Source organism: Pimephales promelas, chromosome 9, assembly GCF_988280905.1.
Source record: "Pimephales promelas chromosome 9, fPimPro1.hap1.1, whole genome shotgun sequence".
NCBI lineage: Eukaryota > Metazoa > Chordata > Actinopteri > Cypriniformes > Leuciscidae > Pimephales > Pimephales promelas.
Genome location: NC_142777.1, coordinates 18,601,630 through 18,623,075, shown reverse-complemented (window position 1 = coordinate 18,623,075; position 21,446 = coordinate 18,601,630). Strand labels below are relative to the sequence as shown.

The following is a 21,446-nucleotide window of genomic DNA, read 5'->3' as shown; positions in this document are numbered from 1 at the left end:
GAGGGCGTTGCTTGTACACAATGTAGTTCACCGCGCGCGCACCCACATTTCTGAACAGTCACTAACAAAAAGCCTGTATCAAATCCTTGAGTTTTTGTCCTAGCATTCATGACTACATTTACATTGTTTTTATTGGATAAACAGACTACATGAGCAAATAAACACTAACACTGAGTCACATAAACGTGACTGTGAGCTTGAGATCCTTGGCCTATTTTAGTTTTACCAATAGCCTACACGATAGCCTACATCATGCAAATATTGTTGAATGTCATAATATTTCTATTTGTATTTTATTTTCAGTTGTTTTACGGTAACTGTTGTGGTGAGCAGGACGGCCGAGGGACGTGAGAGAAAGTCGCGAGGCCGGTGGTGCGATTGCTAATGAGCAGCACCTGTGAAGCACACCGGTCTCGCATCTCTCACGAAGGAGCGGAGCCATAAAGGGGGAGCGACGGAGTGGATGATCGAGAGAGGAACAGGCCTGCTTTTATTTGTATTTTATATTTTATTTGGTAAGCCAGCAGTCGTCCGTGAGGGGCTGCTGGCCGGTATTTATGTTTTATTTTGGGTAGCCAGCAGTCGTCCGCGAGGGGCTGCTGGCAGGTAATTTGTTTGTTTATTTTATTTAAAGTTTTATTTTATTATTATTATCCGGTTCCTGCCTCCTTCTTCCCTGAACTTTGTTACAACTATAATTTAGGCACTCATCCAGCTCCAGCCCATTATATATATATATATATATATATATATATATATATATATATATATATATATATATATATATATATATATATATATATATATATTAGCATTTCTTTTTTTATCTAAATCTTAGAATCAAGAGCTGAATTATTGCAAAATATTAACTTTCTATTAAAAAAAAAACACTTTGCAAATAATGCATTCAGAAAGAAAGGTTTTTACTGTGGCTTTCTGATAAAAGATTTGAATGGTCTGAGAAGAGAAGTTTTACAATAAGATAGCTTCATTTGACCTTTTTTTGTAATGTATCTTTGATTTGCTAATTTTTTTGTGAATAAGGGATTTCTTGAACATGCTATTTTTTCATAATGTTCCTCAAGTCAATTGAATGTTATCCACATAATTTATCCTCTCTGAGTCAGCTAATGACTAGTAAAATAACCAATCTTGGCTTCTCCGTGTTCAAAGAGGGTTTAACACCAGTAAGTTCCAGGCAGGGGAACAATAATCACATTTTAACTCGCCTTCACACCCAGAGTGCTTACAAAAACTCCAACTGTTATAGCCTTTTCAGCTGTGCGCACTCTGCAATCAATTGCCAGAGGCAAAATTAATAGATGTTAATGGCCATTTGTATTTGAGGCAAAGGGGACAAAATTGGCCAGAGAAAGCTATTAATTATATGCAGAGGGACTGAGAAGGGAGGCACAAGAGGGCTGGAGACGGGCTGCTTTGGGGCTCAATGGGGTCTGTGCCCTGTGAGGTTCACATGGGTTTCCGCTGGGTGGATTGTGAAAGGCATGAGCAGGGGGGCTTTTGTGTGGCTCCTGAGCCACGATTGTTCCTTCTCAAAAGGGTGACATCTGTCCAGGGTTTCCGAGACTCTGATCCACCCATTAGCCTCCATCCTCTCTCAACAACTTATTGCGTTTGTAACTGACAAATGAGACAAGGAGAGGCACTCGAGACATGTCAAGCCGAGAGATCAATGCCCCGTTCCCTTGATCTGTGTCTGCTTTATTAAGACACCTTCATAAACTTCTTAACTAAGCTCAGATTCCTGAGTTCCCTTGTTATGATGGTGAGTTATATCCATAAAATATAAAAATAAGTGTTAGATGTGTTAACCATATTGATTATTTCACCAATGTTATTTATGCTCACCTATAGGCTAATGACCCATAAATCAAACAAATATATAAGATAAATAATATATAATTTTCTCTCTATAATTTTCTTCACTTGTAAGGTAGGCTAAATACATTCTTATAAAAGACAATCATGATTTATAGCTAAAACAACAAATTAAAAAAAATGCTGCAAATGACAAATGATAAAAGCAAGTGGATGCATGTGGTGTGATTTTAATGATATTTAATATTGTCATTATTGGAATATTGTATTGATATTAGCCTACAATTATTATTTTACTTGCTACATCGAATTTTTACATTTGTAGGCTTTAATTCTTACTGGTTGTACGCTACACATTAAAAAATAGGCTTTTTTTGTCAAATATTTTTTTTTGTAGCCTACAGTTTTTCTTTTGTCAAATCAACTTATCAACTTAATATTTTGAGTTTCTGTTGATTAAAACGATCTCTATTGTATTTTCTAAATTTTATCAAGCAACCAAGTTAGGCTGCTAGGCTACTTTTTAAAAGTTAAACCAACAATATTGTTTTACAGTGTAGGCTACCGATAGACGATTAGGCTACACACGATAAATTGCTAATGGATCATAAAATAGCCTAGGCTACATGTAGCCTAGTAAGGAAACACTTTCAGAATTTAAAAAATAATCTTAAAAAAATAAATAGCCTAAATAAGAAAGGCCTGAGAAGTGAAAAATTATTAACGGAAATAAATAGGCTGTTTCTGGGGTGTAAGAAGACAATAAAGTAGGCTAATAGACATAAAAACCTTGAATATCGTGACCAATTATCGAGGCTATGCTAGCCAAGCAAAACAAAATCTATAAATCCCTTACACCTGTTTCCGCCTATTTCTCAAAAAGTAAATAAATAAATAAATAAGATAAAAATGATTTTAAAACTTCAATCACAAAATTAAACACACTGTAAAGCATCCTGCTGATCACTAAGCCACCAAAAAGATTCAGTTTTGAAGCTTTAAAACATTTTAAATGTATCTAGGTATAACCCTTCATATATTCTCATACATCCTCATATGTTGAACTCTTTCTGGTCAAATGAATTTCTGTACACAACACAAAATGGCTATTGAGCTCGAGTGCGCCTCTCGCCGATCTGCGCATGCGCAGCACACCTCGCTGTCGGAGCTCCGAGAGAGCAGGTATTGAAGTTGTGTCATCATGACAAGCGCTGGCACACAACAAGCTGACGGATCATCGATCACAAGAGCTCGTGGCGATCTGACTATCGCATAGCCTACTCGACGTTTGCTCTGACAAGGACATGAATGAGATGCGATCTGAATTAGGCTACTTTAAACACAACTGGTGACAGAGACTCACACGTCTATTTGCAGCTATTGGAAGTGTATTGCAACCCACGAAATTGAAGGAGCCAAAGGAACCTTATGAAGTTATGGATTGTAGAGGGACTATATAAATATTGTCTTTTTGACTTTTTTTAGACGTGTGGTTCATCATTTTTTTTTTTTTTTTTTGCATTTAATTGACTGAGTATTTTTTTATAGCCCACCACAATGTTCCAGCACAATAAGAAGTGCTTCACTATTGAATCTCTTGTGGGTAAAGACTCCAATTCCTCAAGTGCCTCTGCGGATGAGCCCATCAGACCCACTGCTCTGAGGTTCTCTGAATCCATCCATCCTTCCCCCTTTGGGAGCTGCTTCCAGAACTCAGGCAGGACACTGTACAGCAGCAGCCCAGAGATGATGTTCACAGACCCGGGCACTCATTCAAACAACTCCGGGCTGTCTCTGCGTCACCTCCAGATCCCCACACAGTCCTTCTTCAGCCCTCACCAGAGGGACCCCCTCAACTTCTACCCGTGGGTGTTGAGGAACAGATATCTGGGACATCGATTCCAAGGTAAAGATCAGTTCTGGGATGTTAAAATGGAGAGAGATTGGAGTGGGGCCCATGAAGTTAAGAAAAGCTTAATAAATTGAAAATAAGATTGAAAATATTGTTAGTGTGACTGTGAGGTAGGCTAGTCTTTTTTCAGCAGCCTTTTGGGCTTATTGATTTAATGTTTTATTTAAAAATTGTTATAGCCTAGCTAAATGGCGATGCGCACGGGCGATGCGATAAATAGCCTACATCTGAATATTAACCTATTTTTTTTTATTATAAACATATCGATTTAAAAAATAAATAAATAAAAAGGACTCACGAGAAAATTATGTCGTGCGAGTTGTGTTAGTCTATTTAAAAATGTTTTGACTTTAAATTAAAGGAATTTTACTAAATTACCAATAAACGTCTAAATTGTAAAATAGAATTTTTTGTAGTCGTCATAACATTATGAAAGACCGCTAATTTATTTTGATCACATAGCCGTGTTATTAAAGAAGGGAACGTTGTTCGATAGGCTACTTTTTTTTTTCTGTTTGTTTTTATACATTTTCAGCTCCCATTGTGTAGCCTATTATAATATAAATAATTTATTATCAAATATAATTAAGATAAAGATAAATAGATAGCCTAAAGTTTACCGTCACCGTTTTCAGAAGCACGTTTATATTAATGATCAAATAAATAGGCTGTTATATGCTATGGCTTTTACTTAGGCTAGCATAGCCTACTTTCATAATACGTTCCATCGTTTAGGATCATTTATAGTAGATTTCTTAATAATAAAAAAACGACATTATTGTACTGTTATTTGAATTATTTGTATTTAAATATTTGTGTATCTTCTTAAAGATGCGCCGTATTTCGAGGTCGTTTCCGTTTTCTGTTTTAAATGTACGATATAGGCTACGTAATCTATTTCAATAATTATATCACACTATTGTGGGTGGACGAATATTTTTATGAGGTAGCCTAGTCGAAGTGCTACATGCAACATCATTCTTTTACATTTGTGATTCTTCCACAAAGTAAACACATTTGTCATTATAAGGCTCATTTACAGCTCTAAAAACTACCATAATAATGCAAACACTGTTAATGATATATGTTAGCTTTTAAAACAATTATTGCACTTTTATTATTGGATAAAAGCACTTTACCTTCATTTAAACCTCTATTTATACCTGTAGCACTGAAAAAAAAACAGCCTTGAAATGTTTGTTCCTTTAAGAGCTTTATTTTAATTTGATTCAAATTTTGTACTTTTGCATCATCTTTGTGATATGAAAGTTTCTTTAAACGTCTTTAATGTATTACTATTATTATTAAAAATCAAATACAAGACAATATGATTGATTTGATAGTCCTGTTTGCAGAGTCCTTTAAAAGGGGTAATAGATATGAAGGTAGTCAATGTACTATTTACCAGGCAATTTGTTAAAGCTGCTATCAGTAGCTCTGGCCGAACTGACCTGATGAGAAGCCCAGACACATTTGCTGTTATAGGGTCCTGAGCTGCACCAGAGTCCCCGAGGGCATTGCTCAGGTAATTGGTGGAAGTCAGAGGTTGTTGTCACTATTACTCAGATCCGGGGTTCAGATAGAGCCTCTTTGTTTACACACACAGCCGATCCACTCACTGATGGTGTCCAATAACCTAGAAAACTACTGTTTAGACAAGACTAAATGCAGCCGTGGGGATTGGGTGGGAACGGATCACCTATCGAGGAGAGTGTCAGTGCTAATGTGTCCATGGGTTTTAACTCGAGCACTTCCTGAATGGGAAAAGAGATGTGTCCATGTCCTCGGATCCGTCATGCGGGACAAGATAAACAGGATCCCAGACCGTCCTGCTGTTGTACATGAGCAGGCTTTCGTGTTATGGGTACGATTCACAGATTGTGACAGTGGCACTGATGCATTTTTTTTCTGAGATTTGTGCGCTCTCAGGTTTCAATACAAATCTGTGAGTTTCCAGATGCATAAACAATGTCATCAGTAGACTTGATTGTCTTTCTTTAGAGGCTGCATTCCAAAGCATAATGTAATAATATGTGAACAATGTAATAGTAATGTAATAATATAATAAACATATTAGGGATGTGACGATACCCGTATGTCACAACTCGATACATATAAAGATACTGAACTCACAATACAATTTTATTGCTACAATTGTAAAACGTTAACAAAAATGATTTTAGATGAATATGCGTGCACTCTGTCGCTGACTAGATATGTTTAAAATAGTGTAGGCCACTTTTTACTGGTAACATAAGGCATTTGGTATTATCAAGAGGATCCACAAATATTCCCCCACTGCACAAATATAATTATACATTATGTTTAACATCACATATAGTAGTTTAATATTGTACTGGCACCAAAACTCTGTAAACGTAAAATATTTTCTCACACAGTAATTTTAATTTTGGGTGAATACAGATTGTCACTATCCACGATACGGTTGCTTTTTTGTATAGTGATATATAGACACGATATATTGTTACAGCCCTAATATTATATATAGGCACACTGTAAAAAAATATATATTTTCATGATTAGTAATCACAACATTTTTTCTTTTGTCAAATCAACTTAAATAATTTATTTAGTTCAGACAACATATCATTTTGAGTTTCTGATGAGTAAATCAATCTCCTTCATTGTATTAACTCACTTTTTCCAAATTTTAAGGCAACCAGGTTACTTACTTTTTTTTTAAGTTAAACCAACAATATTTTTTGTGTTTTAATACAGCAGACTTTTAATACTATTGATAGAATAATTGAGTGTCTTTCTTTGGAAGCCTCATTTCAAAGCACAATTAAAATGTAACAATATAATAATAGCACTTAAGTTACACACACACACATACACAGTATTAACAGTGTTATCAGCAGACTTTTAAAACTAGAATGATTTATTGTCTTTCTTTAGCGGCCGCATTCCAAAGCTTATATAACAATATAATAATAATGTATCATTATAATAACAATAATAGCAGATAATAACAGTTAAATGTTTTGGATATAAATATATAATAGTTTTATTTCCAAATTGCTTGGAAAATATTGAATCAAACTTTCAGGGAGACGGCTTAACGAGGAACACCCAGAGACCAAAGGGTACAGTCTCTTTCTTTCCCACTGTAGGCCACCCTTCTCCCTGCCTCTAATGAGAGCCGCACTGACAAGACCAAGCTTGTTTGTGCCAAGGGAATGGTAGTAAAGCTGATCTGGGTGCCATCTGGTTCCCTTTTCCTCGTGTTGGGGGCTTTCTTGCCGTGGATAGGCCAGTGTGTGTTTGAGTCCAAACCCCCGGAGGGTCTCCCAGCTCTTCAGGAGGCTCGAGTCTCTGTCAGTGTTCTGGCCTGCGACTAGTCTGATCCGCCACCTCTCTCGAGAGACACGGAGGTGATGCCACACATGCTGATGATGCCAGGCCGAGAGCACCGAGCCTGCGCGAAATCCGATTCCACTTTGATTTTAAAGTTTCGAAAAGTTGCCACTCTAACACCGACCGAGTATTCGGTTTCAGTTGGTTGGCGCTCAGTGCACCTTGAGGAAGGTTTAAGGAGGGCGTTTCAACACCTTCAAACCGCGTAGAACTCATTATTTACATTCTTCCGCCCTGCTCCCCTCATTTTTTTTTTTTGCACGGAGATGTCTCCATTGTTTTTGCCTCCGGTGTTCAAAGCGTTTTCAGCACGCCAGCTGAAAGCAGTTGTCAATGACAGTGCTGTGACAGAAAATATGCACCTTTTAGTAAAATAGAAGTAAAGTGCAACCATTATTAGGAGGACCTTTGAGAAGTCTCCGCTAATGGAGGCTTGCAACAGCGACCATTACGAACCAGTCATTCTGTGCCTGCAAACAAACATGTTGCAACTGTCTTTTCCGCAGTGGGATGCCTAGAAATGTGTTTATATGAAGCATCGCTGTGTTTGAGGCTGAGAGTTGAAGTTGCTTCTCTGTGATGGCTTAATGCTCGTCTGAAAGGAGTCAGTTCAAAGCTATTGTCTGCAAATAAAGGCTGGGTTCCGGAGTTTTTAAGTCCGAGCCGCCTCATGCTAATCCTCTTTTTATCTTCTGGTGATGCCATTAGTGAGCTTCTTTTGTGCTCAGAATTGGTGCATCATTGTGCTTTCTTTGATGATCAGTGTTAAAAAAAATGTCAATGGGTTCCGTGCACATTAGTTTATCTAAATTTGTGGTTTAAAGGATTTAGCCTTTGGAAATGTGGCTGAACGTATTTCATAACTTCCATTTAATGCATTAATATGCTTTTAGCAATTGCCACTGACGTTTTCAGCAGCTTCACGGCCTATGTGTGGGCATGGACCAACCGCGTCGGTTCATGAACCCAGACGAATTGCGTGCTCAGAAAAAGTCGTTATTGAAGCAAACACCTATTTGAGACGTTTGCATGTTACCGATGTACATTTGCGGTTGCACACCTGATGCGAACGTTGAAACCTTTGGGTTCTTTTTTATCATTGACAAAAGATCATGGTCTGTCACTTCTATCCTCCCTGTAACCGCTCCGCGACAATATTTTGTTTATACGTGATTGCGGTCGTCACCTTTCTGAAGATTTCTTTCAAGCATAGCTCTCCAAACACTGAAGTGGTCACGTAAATTACACATCCATTTGTTTATGAAAAATGTTTTCCCCTCTCTGTGTGTTTGCAATAAACGGCACACGTACTCTACCCTCCAGATGTCCTCTGGGGTCGAGCGAAGATCACGTTTGCTCTGATGCTGATGGGGACAAAATTTTACTATATCCTCATGTTGAATGTAATCAGACCAAATGTAGGGGATTTAGATTTGCTTAACTGACAATTAACATATTCATCACAAATGTTTTTGCATCTATTCATCCATTGATGTCTATTTATTTTTTAGCAGCCTTGCATTTGTATGAAAATCAGGGTAATGAAGGTTAAAGACTCGTCTTTGAATGCACGGTGATCTGTCTGAGTGTACAGACGTATGAATGATGCGGTGTGAACACACTTTACATCAGCCGTGTCTGGAACTGACCTGGAATTATTCAAATCAGCTCATGTGGCTCAATTAAGACGTGCAATCCTGTGTTAATGTCAGCACTGCTATGCTATGTAAAGCACGTATTTTGTATAAAAGCACAAAGAGCCTCTGGATAATCAATCTGCTAGATGGAATGGCTGCCATGAGACTCACTTTTTATAAAAACTATTTTCATAAGAATTTTGTTAATTCATATCACTATATTTTGTAATGCCACACCCTTCAAAAAGGGAAAAAGCAATCCAGTGATGTTATTAGGAAATATGCTAAACATATTTGGCGCATAGTTCCAAATCTTTAAAATGTACACATTTCCTTGTGTTTTTGTTGTGAAAGTTTTAGATTTTCTTTTATTCGTTTTAAATCCCACTATAAAAGTATCCACTGGGCTAATCGACATGTGCTTTTTATTCCCCAGGTGATGACAGCAGCCCGGAAAACCTGCTGCTACACGGGCCTTTCTCCCGCAAGCCCAAGCGCATCCGCACGGCCTTCTCCCCGTCGCAGCTGCTGCGGCTGGAACGTGCCTTTGAGAAGAACCATTACGTGGTGGGAGCCGAGCGCAAGCAGTTAGCCAACGGGCTGTGCCTGACAGAGACACAGGTATGAGGCAGAGGCGTGAGGGTCTATCCCCTCAGCACACGGTGGAATGCAGCACACACACACACACTCACACGCTGCTAACGGCATGGGATGTGAACACGCATTTACTCATCTAGTTTCCTCACAGGACGGAAGTAATTCATCATTCATTGCCTTGGGATAGGCCGTATAAATTCCAAAGCATGGATACAACATGCATTTATTGGTTATTTTCACAACATTCACATACGTACTTGTGTAGGATTGTTAGGCTTGAGCAATGCGTGTTGTGACATACGTTCCAAATTCTGAGACACCACTAGATCTGATCGTGGAAAAAAATGGAATAATAAAACATAAACCAGAAAAAAATCAATGTTATGAGATAAAATAAGAAACTTATTTTAGACTTTTGGACACCTGCTACACTGTACACATCTGTTTAAGGGAGTTTAATGTCATTTAAGTTGAAGTGACTTAAACATCCATGTTGATTGTACTTAAAAAGTTTAGGCAGCAACTTTTTTACAGGTTATATGCATCTTTAAATCTAGATGATCTAAATGTAATTAAAAATGTCTAAATTATTTATTTTGTTACTTTTCTTTTGGATGTTTTTTACACTGTTTTATATGGATACATTTTTAAATTAAAAATATATTTTTTTCATTTGTTTTTAGTTTCAATGTTCAAAAGTTTGTTTTATTTAATTATAAGAATGAAATTTCACTTGTGGTTTTAGACTTTTTGATTAACCTTTTTAATTAGTTTTTACGTTTTTGCAGCGACTTTTATTTATTTATTTTTTACATAGTCGTACTCGTATTCTAACACGTTTTTATATAAAAACTTCATTTTTAATTACAAGTTTCGTTGAAATGTAATGACCTTTATAATGACCTTTTTTTTAAATTATAAAAATGTAAAGCATTTTCTCTAGTGGTTTCAGACTTGTGGACAGTTTTTTTTTTACATACTGTTTTATCCGTGTCAAGCATAGTCAGAATATGTTTCCACATATCATGCAATCACGATTCATGATTTCCTTACCAGACTGAGAGATTACGTCAACAACAATCATATTTCCCATGAGCAGCAGGCATAAGCATGTTTTTATATGGCATAATAATGCCGTCAAAGTATTTTAACAGCAAACGAGGTGTGGGGAAGGTATACTTTTTAACTTTCTTTAATAAAATAAAAGGATAAACTAGTTAAAACATGCATTTTAAACTGATTAATATATAATATTTCTAATACTACACTGTAAAAAAAATATTGTTGGTTTAACTTAAAATAGTAACCTGGTTGCCTTAAAATTTTAAGTTGATTGAACTGGAAAAAGTGAGTTAATACAATGAAGGAGATTGATTTAATCATCAGAAACTCAAAATATTATGTTATCTGAACTACATAAATTATTTAAGTTGATTTGACAAAAGAAAAAATGTTGTGATAACAAATATTTTTTTTATCTATAATTATATATGAATTATATATCTAACTATTTGGCTGTGGCTAGACAAGCTGATATATTGAAATGGCCTCTCTTTCTCGTTCTCGTTCAGGTGAAAGTCTGGTTCCAGAACAGAAGGACCAAGCACAAGAGACAGAAGCTGGAGGAAGAGTCACCAGAGTCGCAGCAGAAGAGGAAGGGCAGTCAACATGTGAACCGCTGGAGGGTGGCCACGCAACAGGGCAGCTCTGAGGACATTGACGTCATTTCAGAAGACTGATATCGTACGGCTGCGTTATCTCGGGTAATAAACATCAGTCATGATGACGGATCTCTGCCACACACAAAAAAAGGACGATATTTTTCAGACAGACAGTGCCATGAATTAAACTCGGTGTGTAAACTAAGGAATTTAGCCACTGACTTCTGATCGCGCACAGCAGAACATAAGGACGTCAGCAGCCGAACTGCTCCGAAAGACTTGACTGTAAAAGACTTCTGTATGCAATACACATGGACCTCTTCATTTTGGATCACATTCCATCTCAGAGCAATGGAGACTTTTTTTGTACGCTTTTTTTTTTTTTTGCGTGTGTGTGTGAGTGTGTAAGTTTTCACTTCTCTCTCGCTCCTGTTATCAGTCAGAACATTTCCATCATAAAGAAGTAAACTGGATGACAAAAGTAATAATGAAAGAACACCTTAATGAATAGATTGATCAATGTTTTGTAGTGTTAAATTGATTTAGAGATTCAATGCCCACAGTCTAACACCAATAGGTGTACATAGATGCCATAGATGTACTTCTAAAAAAAGAAAATGGATGTGCGTATTTTATACAATGCCATTCTTTTACGAACCAGGCAAACACTTCAAATTAAAAGTGAGAAATATCAGTCAGATATCCATTTGAAATGGTTCTATTTATTCTGAACGAGTGAACTTTTCTATGCATTTGAGCTCCAAACCCAAAATTGTATTTTGTGTTTTACATCTGGGTTAAAGCTCACTGAAGATTTTACATGTATCGTGGGGGAATTCATTTTTCTTTCATGTTCGTGAACTGAGATCAGATATCAGTGAACTATAGAGAAGCTTAGAAATTGTTTGAATTTTTTTTTCTTTACTCAATTAAATACGAGGAAAAAAAAATGCAGTCTAACCTCTAAGACCCAGACTGGTTTGTAGCACTTCATAGCAGGTTGTTGTTTTTTTGTTGTTTTTTGTTGGGTTTTCTTTAAGGTGATAAGCACTCACTGTAACCCCATTCGTTTGTCTTCATAGGAATCTTCTGTGTTTAACTTTTTTTTTCTGCAGACTATTAGATAATAAAACCTTAACTTAAAGACTGTTTGGGAATTATTTATCCTTTATTATAATTATTTAATTACTAAATATTTAATTATAATTAAGCAGCTCATTAGACTTTGCGTTCGCATTCCTGAGGAGCCACAGCTTAATTGGTTGAGTTACATAAAACAGACAGGTGTCATTAGACAGAAATCCTTCCAAAAATAGTGTACTTACATGCTCACTGAACATATAAGTGCCTGAAAGTGAACAAACATATCCACCTTTGGATTTACATGTGCAAACAGTGTCACGCCAAAACCTGTTCAAAACGGTATCAAACACCATTACCTTCACTGGGCTGTGAAAATATTTATAAATATGTTTCTGAGTTGATTTAGTTTGTGTTTTGTTTCATTTAACAGTTCGCTTACAGCATGTGCATCTCACCTGCTGGCTCATTAAAATAATTTTGTCGATAATGCTAATTTGGCACTCAAGAAACAATTTTCTTGAGTGCCATTTCTTGATGCATTAAATTAAAAGTGACAGTGGTGTCTATTTCAAATAAATGATGTTCTTTTGATCTTTCTATTCATCAAATAAAAATTGTTTTGTTTCCACAAAAATATTAGCCTAAGCTGTATAACTGTTTAAACATTGATAATCATAATAGGAAACTTTTCTTGAGCATTTTAAAATGTATTTAATGTATTTAAGTATAATTATTTTAAATGGTAAAATAGCCTATTTCACATTATTTCAGTTTTATTGTTTTTTATCAAATATATGATTTTAAATTCCAGACTTTTGACCGGTAGCACACACACACACACACACACATTTCAGTCAGCTGAAAATGCATTCACGTCACCTTTATGTACTGTAATTTACACCAGCTAATCCTTAAGGGCCTGAGTGACAGAAATGTATTAAATTTGCATCACCTTAGATGTTAATACATAGCCTCATTATCAGTCGCAATGCCTCTAAACTGTGAAAGATAATATATGAACAATCTATTCATATTCTCTTTAATTGAAGAAGTCCCCAGGAAACAACACTTCTGAAACATAGGCTATTAAAAAACCAACATATTTAGACTATATATAGGCGTACGCCGCAACACTTCAGACAGATATATGTTTCCTTTATACACCCACTCCGTTAAAAAAATCGAATAGTGTAAACAAAGGCTTGTTTACAATCTTGCAGATTCGGTTTTTAGATGCATCTAAGTTCTGTGAGCATATCGAAACGAAATATAGGCTAATTGAGAACAACAGTATTTGTGTGGGTCAAACTTCACTAATGTAACATAGCCACCGAAGTCGCAATGTTTGTGTATAGCAAAATTACCACTCTCAGACTGTATGAGTAATGATCGCACAGACAGCACGCTATCAATGTTAACACATGATGATAAATAGAAGGTTGAGCTAACTCTGAAGACTACAGTGATTTTATCACAGATATGATGCAACATATGCGAATTACTGACAATCACACAAGCCTAATTCTCAATTATGTGTGTAAAATAGATTAGACTGACTGATTTCCTCACTGTTGGAGTCCCAGTTTATGATGAAGCAACAACATCGGAATATATCCTTCCGTGTCAAAGCTCAGTGCTTTGAACAAATGCTCATTAATGTTATGAGAACTATGCTAGGCTACTTACAAATATTTCCGACTAGCTACCTGCCCCCATGCTGTTGCCATGGATATGAAGAGGTGTAAACAAATGAACAGATGGTTGAAAGCATGTAGGTGTAGAGAGCAGTCTGTGATGTTTCCCAACTATGTTAAGTGAAATAATTCATCTAACTCACAGTAATTTGATCTGGACTGATGCCAAGCGGTGAGTGGGCTACTGGTTCGGCTTCATCAGGTTGATCAAAACTAGTGCTGCTTCTTGTTTATGCTACAAACCAAGTTTGTCTAACCAATGAATGACAAAGTTAGCTACTTTTCGTACATAAATGTTTAGTCCTCGTCTGTGATATGTTGCTATATTCAAACTGAAATCTTTGCTCATTGCTTTTAATTCTCTTTCTTATAAACAAAATTGGCCAGTGATTGCAATTTATAATTGCAGCAGGTATATTCATGAATAAGCAGTACTTTTGTTTATTTCTATAACTTTTTTTATCCTTTATGGCATTTAATGAAACTTGTAATTTAAATTATGTTCAAAAGTTTGCGGTCAGTACGATTTTTACAAAAACAATGTTTTTTGAAAGAATTCAGTCTCTTATGCATAAAAGAATTGAAGTTATGACAACATATATTTTTAAATTGCTTTAACTCATCCAAAACCTGCTTCAAACCATACAGTGCTTATGATAACTTTCGTTAGCTCTATAAGAAAACCCACTTCTCCAGCAATTACTCTTCAATAGTTCCATAGAAATATAATAGACAGTCATTTAATGGCTAATGTTGCTTTTAAAATTATTGATTCAAATATGTTTTCTTTATAAGTTCACTGTAAAAAAATATTGTTGGTTACCCTGGTTGCCTTAAAATGTTAAGTTGATTGAACTGGAAAAAGTGAGTTAATGCAATGAAGGAGATTAATGTAATCATCAGAAACTCAAAATAACAAGTGATCTCAACTAAATAAATTATTTAAGTTGATTTGACAAAAGAAAAAATCTTGTGATAACAAATCTTGAAAATATTTTTTTTTTTTACAGTGTTGGTGCAATTTATGATATGGTGAGGATTACCCAGATCTAGTTGTTTATCTAACAGACTCATTTGCCTTATTTGTGGCTGTCAACTGCAGCTGAACAATTACAATGTGTTTAAGGGGTAAGAACATCCAGTACCTCAGTGTGGCTATGAACAATGCCAATGTTCAATTAGATACGCTTTTTCAACCACAAGTATATAAAATGATCTGAATAACTGTGCAAATGGCTAAACTTAACAATCTTTAGCTATTAGTTTAAGGATTGCCATGATTATGCTATCCACGGGACAATTAAAATCCGACTTTATGATTTATTAAGGCAGAATGAAGTACAAAAGGCATTATAAAAATGTTGTACGCCCTTGCTGTGTCCATGTGACAGGATCAAAATTTGGTATGCTGGATTCGGGGATGTTTAGACTTGAGAAGGGGGAAGTACATGCGTTTGAGTCTACGTTGTCAATTGTGCAACGTACAGTGGGAGGGCCATCTCACGCCTATGGGACAATGTCACACACAAATGTGCTGATTTATGAACCACATTCACAGCTACTCAATTCCAGCTCTGTGTATTGAAACTGAAACCATACATACTTTTCATCCGTCCCTGTGAAAATTACCTGGGATGTCTTTAATTTTTTACATTTGTTTCTTTTTTTTTAGGGGTGGGGGGTAGATGTGTTGCATGAAATTGGTGCAACTGATGACAACATGACAAGAAGCAGTATGATTTACAACACAAATGATATGATAATTGTAGGCTGGCAACTTTCAGGAGCTAGTTAGCCAGTTTTATGGACTGGAAGAGCTTGTTTCCTCTGCAGCCACCTGTTTGGTCTGCAACGATTGGCCGCGGGGCACTTGAGAAAAGGAAAGCAGTCGCCCAATTATAGGGTATACCGACAGTCAAGTCTGGAGGAGTAATTGATTGGTTTTTGTGAATCAGCGTTAACAGCTCTAATTAATGGACAATGACTGTTGGCGATCCAAAATCCTTGAGCTAAACCAAGAACGCTCATCATCGGTTCAATCGATCTTTCAAAAGTAAATGGCTTCTGCACTTTTCGCTTGTGCAACAATATTTTGATTGGCCAGGCTTTGTTTGTGTACCCAAAACAGTCAGTGAGAGTTTTCTGTTTTGATTACAAATATTTGAATTATCGCAGACATGTCGCTTTGCTTCTTTGAAAACATACAAGCTTCTTTTGTGTGTTGTGTGTTTGTTCAACACACAGACGAGCCAGAGTAATTACACAGAAACATCAGTTAATAGGTGTTGAATGGACAAATACAGGCAGTCGAACGAATCGAAACAATCATTCAAGTCTTTGCAGATAGAAATCTTGTGAAGTATGTAACGAAATATGTTGGCACCTTTGTTAATCTGTCAAAAGCTATGAATGGTAATTACTCATATAATATGCTTAGCATATCCTTTGTATTGTTACATGCTCAAAATAATACAGTATTTGCATAATCTGAATATGTGGGTGACTTTACTAGCAGGCCTATTTTTCTGCGAAAACAAGATAGTCCAGGCAAAGTATGCGTTTTACGACAGACTAATTGTAAATGAATTTTTTTAAGATACAATTTACAACAGTTGTCCACTATTTTGATGGACTAACCTTGTCAGAAAGATTTGTATTTAATACTTGATATTAAAAGGTTAGTTTTCCCATAATTAATTAAATAATCCAAAATCCCATAATTTACTCACCCTCAAGACATCCTAGGTGTAGGCTATATGATTTTCTTCTTTCAGCCAAACACAATACGATTTAAATTATATGTCCAGGCTCATCCAAGCTTTAGAATAGGGGTGAATAGAGAAGCCTAAAAAAGCGCATCCATCCATCATAAAAGTAATCCATACGGCTCCGGGGGGTTAATAAAGGCCCTCTGAAGTGAAACAATGAATTTTTGGAAGAAAAATATATATATTTTTTAACTTTATTATATATAATAGGGGTGTGACGATATTCTAACCGAACCGAAAAACCACGATACAGAACTCACGATTCGAATCGCGATACTCTCGTTGCGTACAGAACACGCCACATTATTATATTTCAATAACAAATTAGAGTAAAAACAAAAGTTAATGCAAAAACTGTTCAGTTTTCATACAATGTGTTGTGTGTTTATTATTATATCTAAAAAAGAAATAGCATCTGAATTTAGGTTAAAAGTCTAGGCTACAACCTTTAATGTTATAGTAATGTGCGGCTCCCTATATAGTTTACAGCATTAGCAGATCTTTTTAAATCCTTGTGAAATGTTTCATTGTAATTGAATTAATTTAAAGACAAGACAATTTTTCATTAAACCACTGTTTAAAAAACAACAACAAAAAAAGCAATTTTAGCTTTCTAAACCGAACCGAGACGGGAAAACCGAACCGTCAGTTTTGTGTAATGTTACACCCCTACTATATAATCACTGGCTTCCGCCGGTAACGGCCTTACATGAGTCTAGTTCCAGCGGAAGAGTGACCTTTGACCTATATGACGTATGATGTAGAGTAAAGTAGCGTAACCTTGGGTGAGAGTCGACGCCTCTCGCGGTTCAAACAAATATGGCTGGACAACAAAAACAAGCTCCTCTTGACATTTCTCTTTAAAAATTCTCATTTTTACTAATTTGTGTAAAAATCCCCAATTTGTGACCGGCTGTGTTTTGTTTTTCTCTATCCTTTGCGCTTCCGTGTTCATCAATACGTCATGCGTCAGGTCAGAGGTCACTCTTTGGCCGGAAGCCAGCGATCATAGTTTATGAAGCTATACTGTACATGTGGATTTTTAAGAGGTGGTTGATTGCGATTGTGTTGCTCTCAATTATTGAACTATTGTATGAAAACAAATTTCCCAGCTAACAAAGTTAGGTTCTGAGAACGTTTTTCTAACGTTCCATTTTGGTTGTGGGAACGTTAATTTAAAATGTTCTAAAAACGTGGAAATGTCCAGTTTGCTTAACGTTGCTGGAACGGTGTCTTAATGTTTGCAGAACGTTGCTGGAACGTTAGCATAATGTTGTTAGAACGTTATCCTAAGGTTAGCATAATGTTGCTGGAACGTTATGAGAACGTTTATCAAACACAAATAACCTGATAAAGACGTTCCGATAACGTTGTTCTAAGAACGTTTTTTATCAACATAATGAGAACGTTCATCAAATACAAATAACTTGATAAAGACGTTCCAAGAACGTTGTTCTAAGAACGTTTTCTCTCAACGTTACAAGAACGTTAATAATGTTATATGAACATTCCGAAAACATTATTTTAATAACGTTTTGTCCTAACATTTACACAACTTTTAAAGAATGTTAGTGAATGTTCTAGGAACGTTGCCTGTTAGCTCACACTCGCAATCGTGATATGTCTTAAATATTATAATTCTATATCTTTCTCCTGTCCCCATCACTTCCATCTTGCATTTTTTCATCATTTGAATGGATACACTGTGGGTTTTCTGACATGTGTGAGCTGTTGCTCCTTTGTTTCATGTGGTTCATGTAGAAAACTCAACGCTTGATTCCTTGCAAACAGCTTGAGACATTCTGACGTGTGTGTGTTAAAAACAGAAAAAGCAGGCCCAGCAGATGACTTTGACTGACAGCTGATAGAATGACACTTATGGCTTTTTGCTTATACCAGGAACAGTTTCGCATGGCTTTCATACAGACCTGTGACTAATTAAGTAAATCGACTTGTGGCCAAAGACGATTGTGCATGCTCAACGTGTGTAAAAATACTGCAATTCTACAGTATCATATCATGCCGGTGATTAATAAACATTGATGAGCGCATTTCTTTCCCTGCCAACGCCTCTCCTCCCAGCTCAGCTATAAAACTGACGTGCGTCCCCATTGGCACTCACCAGACAGCGCGAATCAACACCCGACAGCAGGTTTTCTCCAATGCGATCACGCATCCCCTATTTGTGTTCTAGCACATTACTATTTAAGGGGCCCAGTCTGGTTCTAGGTGCAGAATTATGATGGAAATCAGTGCATCGGCATCACAGTCATCCGGTTGCTGTGACTATATTTACCAGTTCCTATATTTATGGATGACAGTATAAAGAATGAGACTGCCCATTGACGGAGACGTTTACATCCTTACACTTCTGTCTAGTGGTCATCTTATGCTGATGAAAAACGTACTTCATGTGACGCTTAGCACCTAATAATATACTGTATTATTGCTTAAAATCACAATGGATATCTTTAGAATTAGAATTAAAACGTTAAAACATACTTTAAAATGTCACTTGCGGATATAATTTTATTTTTACAGCATTTGTTTCGATACTGCTTGTTTGCGTGGATGAATCCAATATTTGCGGAATCTCCGTTGTGTGATCGCTTTATCTGAGCAGATCTGTTGTGTTGCACACCAAGACACCAAAAAATTCCAACAAGGAGTATAAAAAGAAAAAAAGACACCTGAGCAAGGAGCCTAAGTATGCCATGTCTGTCGTTGTGGTTCAGATTTTATTGCACGCATTGGCATATATTCTATTTTTCAATGCAGACTCAGTTCTAGGTTGATGGGGTTTTTTTTCCAAAAGGGTGATTCACCAAAGACCAGTGAAGGTTTCTGTTAGCTGTCCATGAATAGACCTTATTCGCAAACACCGGAAGTAGCTTACCGTGGCCATATTGTTGACATGACATCTGTTCATGCTGCCCCTAGCCGCGCGCAGATTTGAGTTGAGGGGGAGCTTCATCTCGTCGGTATCAAAAGCTTGATTGGTGTGTGGACCCACATCAAAATCAAATAATAGCATTAAGTAAAGATTCGATCTCGATCGTACAGTGTCCGTAACGTACAAACTACAATTTACCTCAACAAGGCAACATAATGAACGACACTCGCCTCATTCATGGAGGTGGAAAATCAAGTTCTTTGTGACATGCTCTTTGTGACAAGATTTATTGTATTAAATTGTAAGTGCAAAAGAAAAGACATGAGAGTCGGTTATTTTTGTCAATTTTAGGTTTTCATTTAAACTCTTTGTGATTTTAATATAAGTACATGGTTACATATTTGACCACTTCATTGAGCAAGTTAATATATAGAAGTAATGCATGGAATAGTTGGCTTACGTTGTTGAAATAGTGAGTAAGTTAAGTAATTGAGTAAGTTAAAATAAAAATAGTGAGAACCAGGGTGTTCGTTGTACAGCCGCGGATCACAAACGCAGCATATAAAGCACTATAGCATGTCCTGCGTCTGTACCGTATACACACCACACACGCATTTGACATGGATTATGTGTGAAACCTGTGGTAAAATGATGGGAACAGACTTTTCTGTGGGGAGTTGGCTGAAAGTTTAGCCTATTTATCCTAGCTAGCCTGTCCTGCGCTGTCTCATTCCCTTCACGTTTTCTGACAGTCGGTATCTTATCGCATAGAAACTAACTCTGAGGTTCTTATTTCTGTTGTTAGAACAGCCGTGTATCTACACAAAACCATCACGCTGTAAAAAAAAAAAAAAACAGTGATATACCATGGATAATCCCGACGCTACCTCGCTTGTCAATTGACAGACTGACAGTTTCCGTGGTTTCTATGTCAACAATATGGCCGCCGCAAACATTGATGACGCAGATCGAATAACATCTATACTCTTTAACAGACTACAGTTCAAACAACACTAGTTATTGTTGCAACAGGCTACTACAACCCATACATAGTAGACCTAGGCTATAGCTGAACCTTCTTGTGTGTACGGACATGACCTAAACACGCAGTATTTACCGCAAAATCCGATCTACATGGAAACCTTTCACACATAATGACACACATTCTCTGACGAGTGACAATCGCATTCTGTAACCAAACTCACATCCGTGTATTTTCAGGACGCACAACCGTATTCTCGGAAAACCCGTGCTATATGAATTGAACCGGAATGGACATGGTATTATGCATTTTGCTCGATTGGTTCATAAGAAGATGATGCTAAATACAGGTGTAAACGGAGTCTAAAACTTTTGAGCTTGTCCACTTTTGACCACTTCTAAAGATAGTTGAAAACGCATTGACCAGATCGCTTTTTTGGTCAAATGCGTTCGAACACACGCCTACTGCTGACCAGATGGGATGTAAACTTTCGTTGGCTGAAGGTCCAAGTTTGATTTGAAGATGAAAAATGTACCAAGCACAATGTTCTCTTACCATTCCAGCTTTCAAACACTCACTCACAGTGTTCAGTGTGATCTTGCGGCTGTCAGAGCAGAAACAAAAGCTGATGCTCCCTGTGTGTTTTTCCATTATCTCCGATCACGCTCATATGTATATTATGTACAAGCTTATTTTGTCCATTTGATTCAAAGATCTGAAGAAATTCATACATTTACCTGCATAGACCCTCCCCTTAAAGAAATCAGGACAGAAAAGTGGTTGAAAGTGGACAAAAGAGATGGATTAATGCTGCCCTCAACTCATCAGAATTATCATAAATACAAGTTTCCTAGTTGAAAATTGGACACGAATGCCCACTCAAGTCGTATTTACCACCTGGGAAGTTCAGGGATCATTTTTTTTTTTTTTTGATACCCAAGTTCCCAAGATGGGTGGGTCACACAAACTTTAAACATGGCAGAACGGTGAACGATTTGCGAT

At 36.7% G+C, this 21,446-nt stretch overlaps 1 protein-coding gene across 1 annotated transcript; it reads left to right on the top strand.

The window, feature by feature from the left end:
• The first annotated feature begins 2,981 nt into the window (after window positions 1–2,981).
• emx3 (empty spiracles homeobox 3) lies at window positions 2,982–12,173 on the top strand. Its single transcript, XM_039648594.2, has 3 exons — window positions 2,982–3,745; window positions 9,203–9,387; window positions 10,935–12,173. Exons 1-3 carry the CDS (start codon window positions 3,397–3,399, stop codon window positions 11,100–11,102), a joined length of 702 nt encoding a protein of 233 aa, XP_039504528.1. The 5' UTR covers window positions 2,982–3,396; the 3' UTR covers window positions 11,103–12,173.
• The last annotated feature ends 9,273 nt before the right edge of the window (window positions 12,174–21,446 follow it).

What these genes read in the sequence shown, in the direction of transcription:
- emx3 (XM_039648594.2), top strand. Translation starts at nt 3,397, where the DNA reads ATGTTCCAGCACAATAAGAAGTGCTTCACTATTGAATCTCTTGTGGGT. An exon ending in TCTGGGACATCGATTCCAAG is followed by an intron (nt 3,746 to 9,202) that starts GTAAAGATCAGT and finishes TTTATTCCCCAG; the next exon opens with GTGATGACAGCAGCCCGGAA. An exon ending in TGTGCCTGACAGAGACACAG is followed by an intron (nt 9,388 to 10,934) that starts GTATGAGGCAGA and finishes GTTCTCGTTCAG; the next exon opens with GTGAAAGTCTGGTTCCAGAA.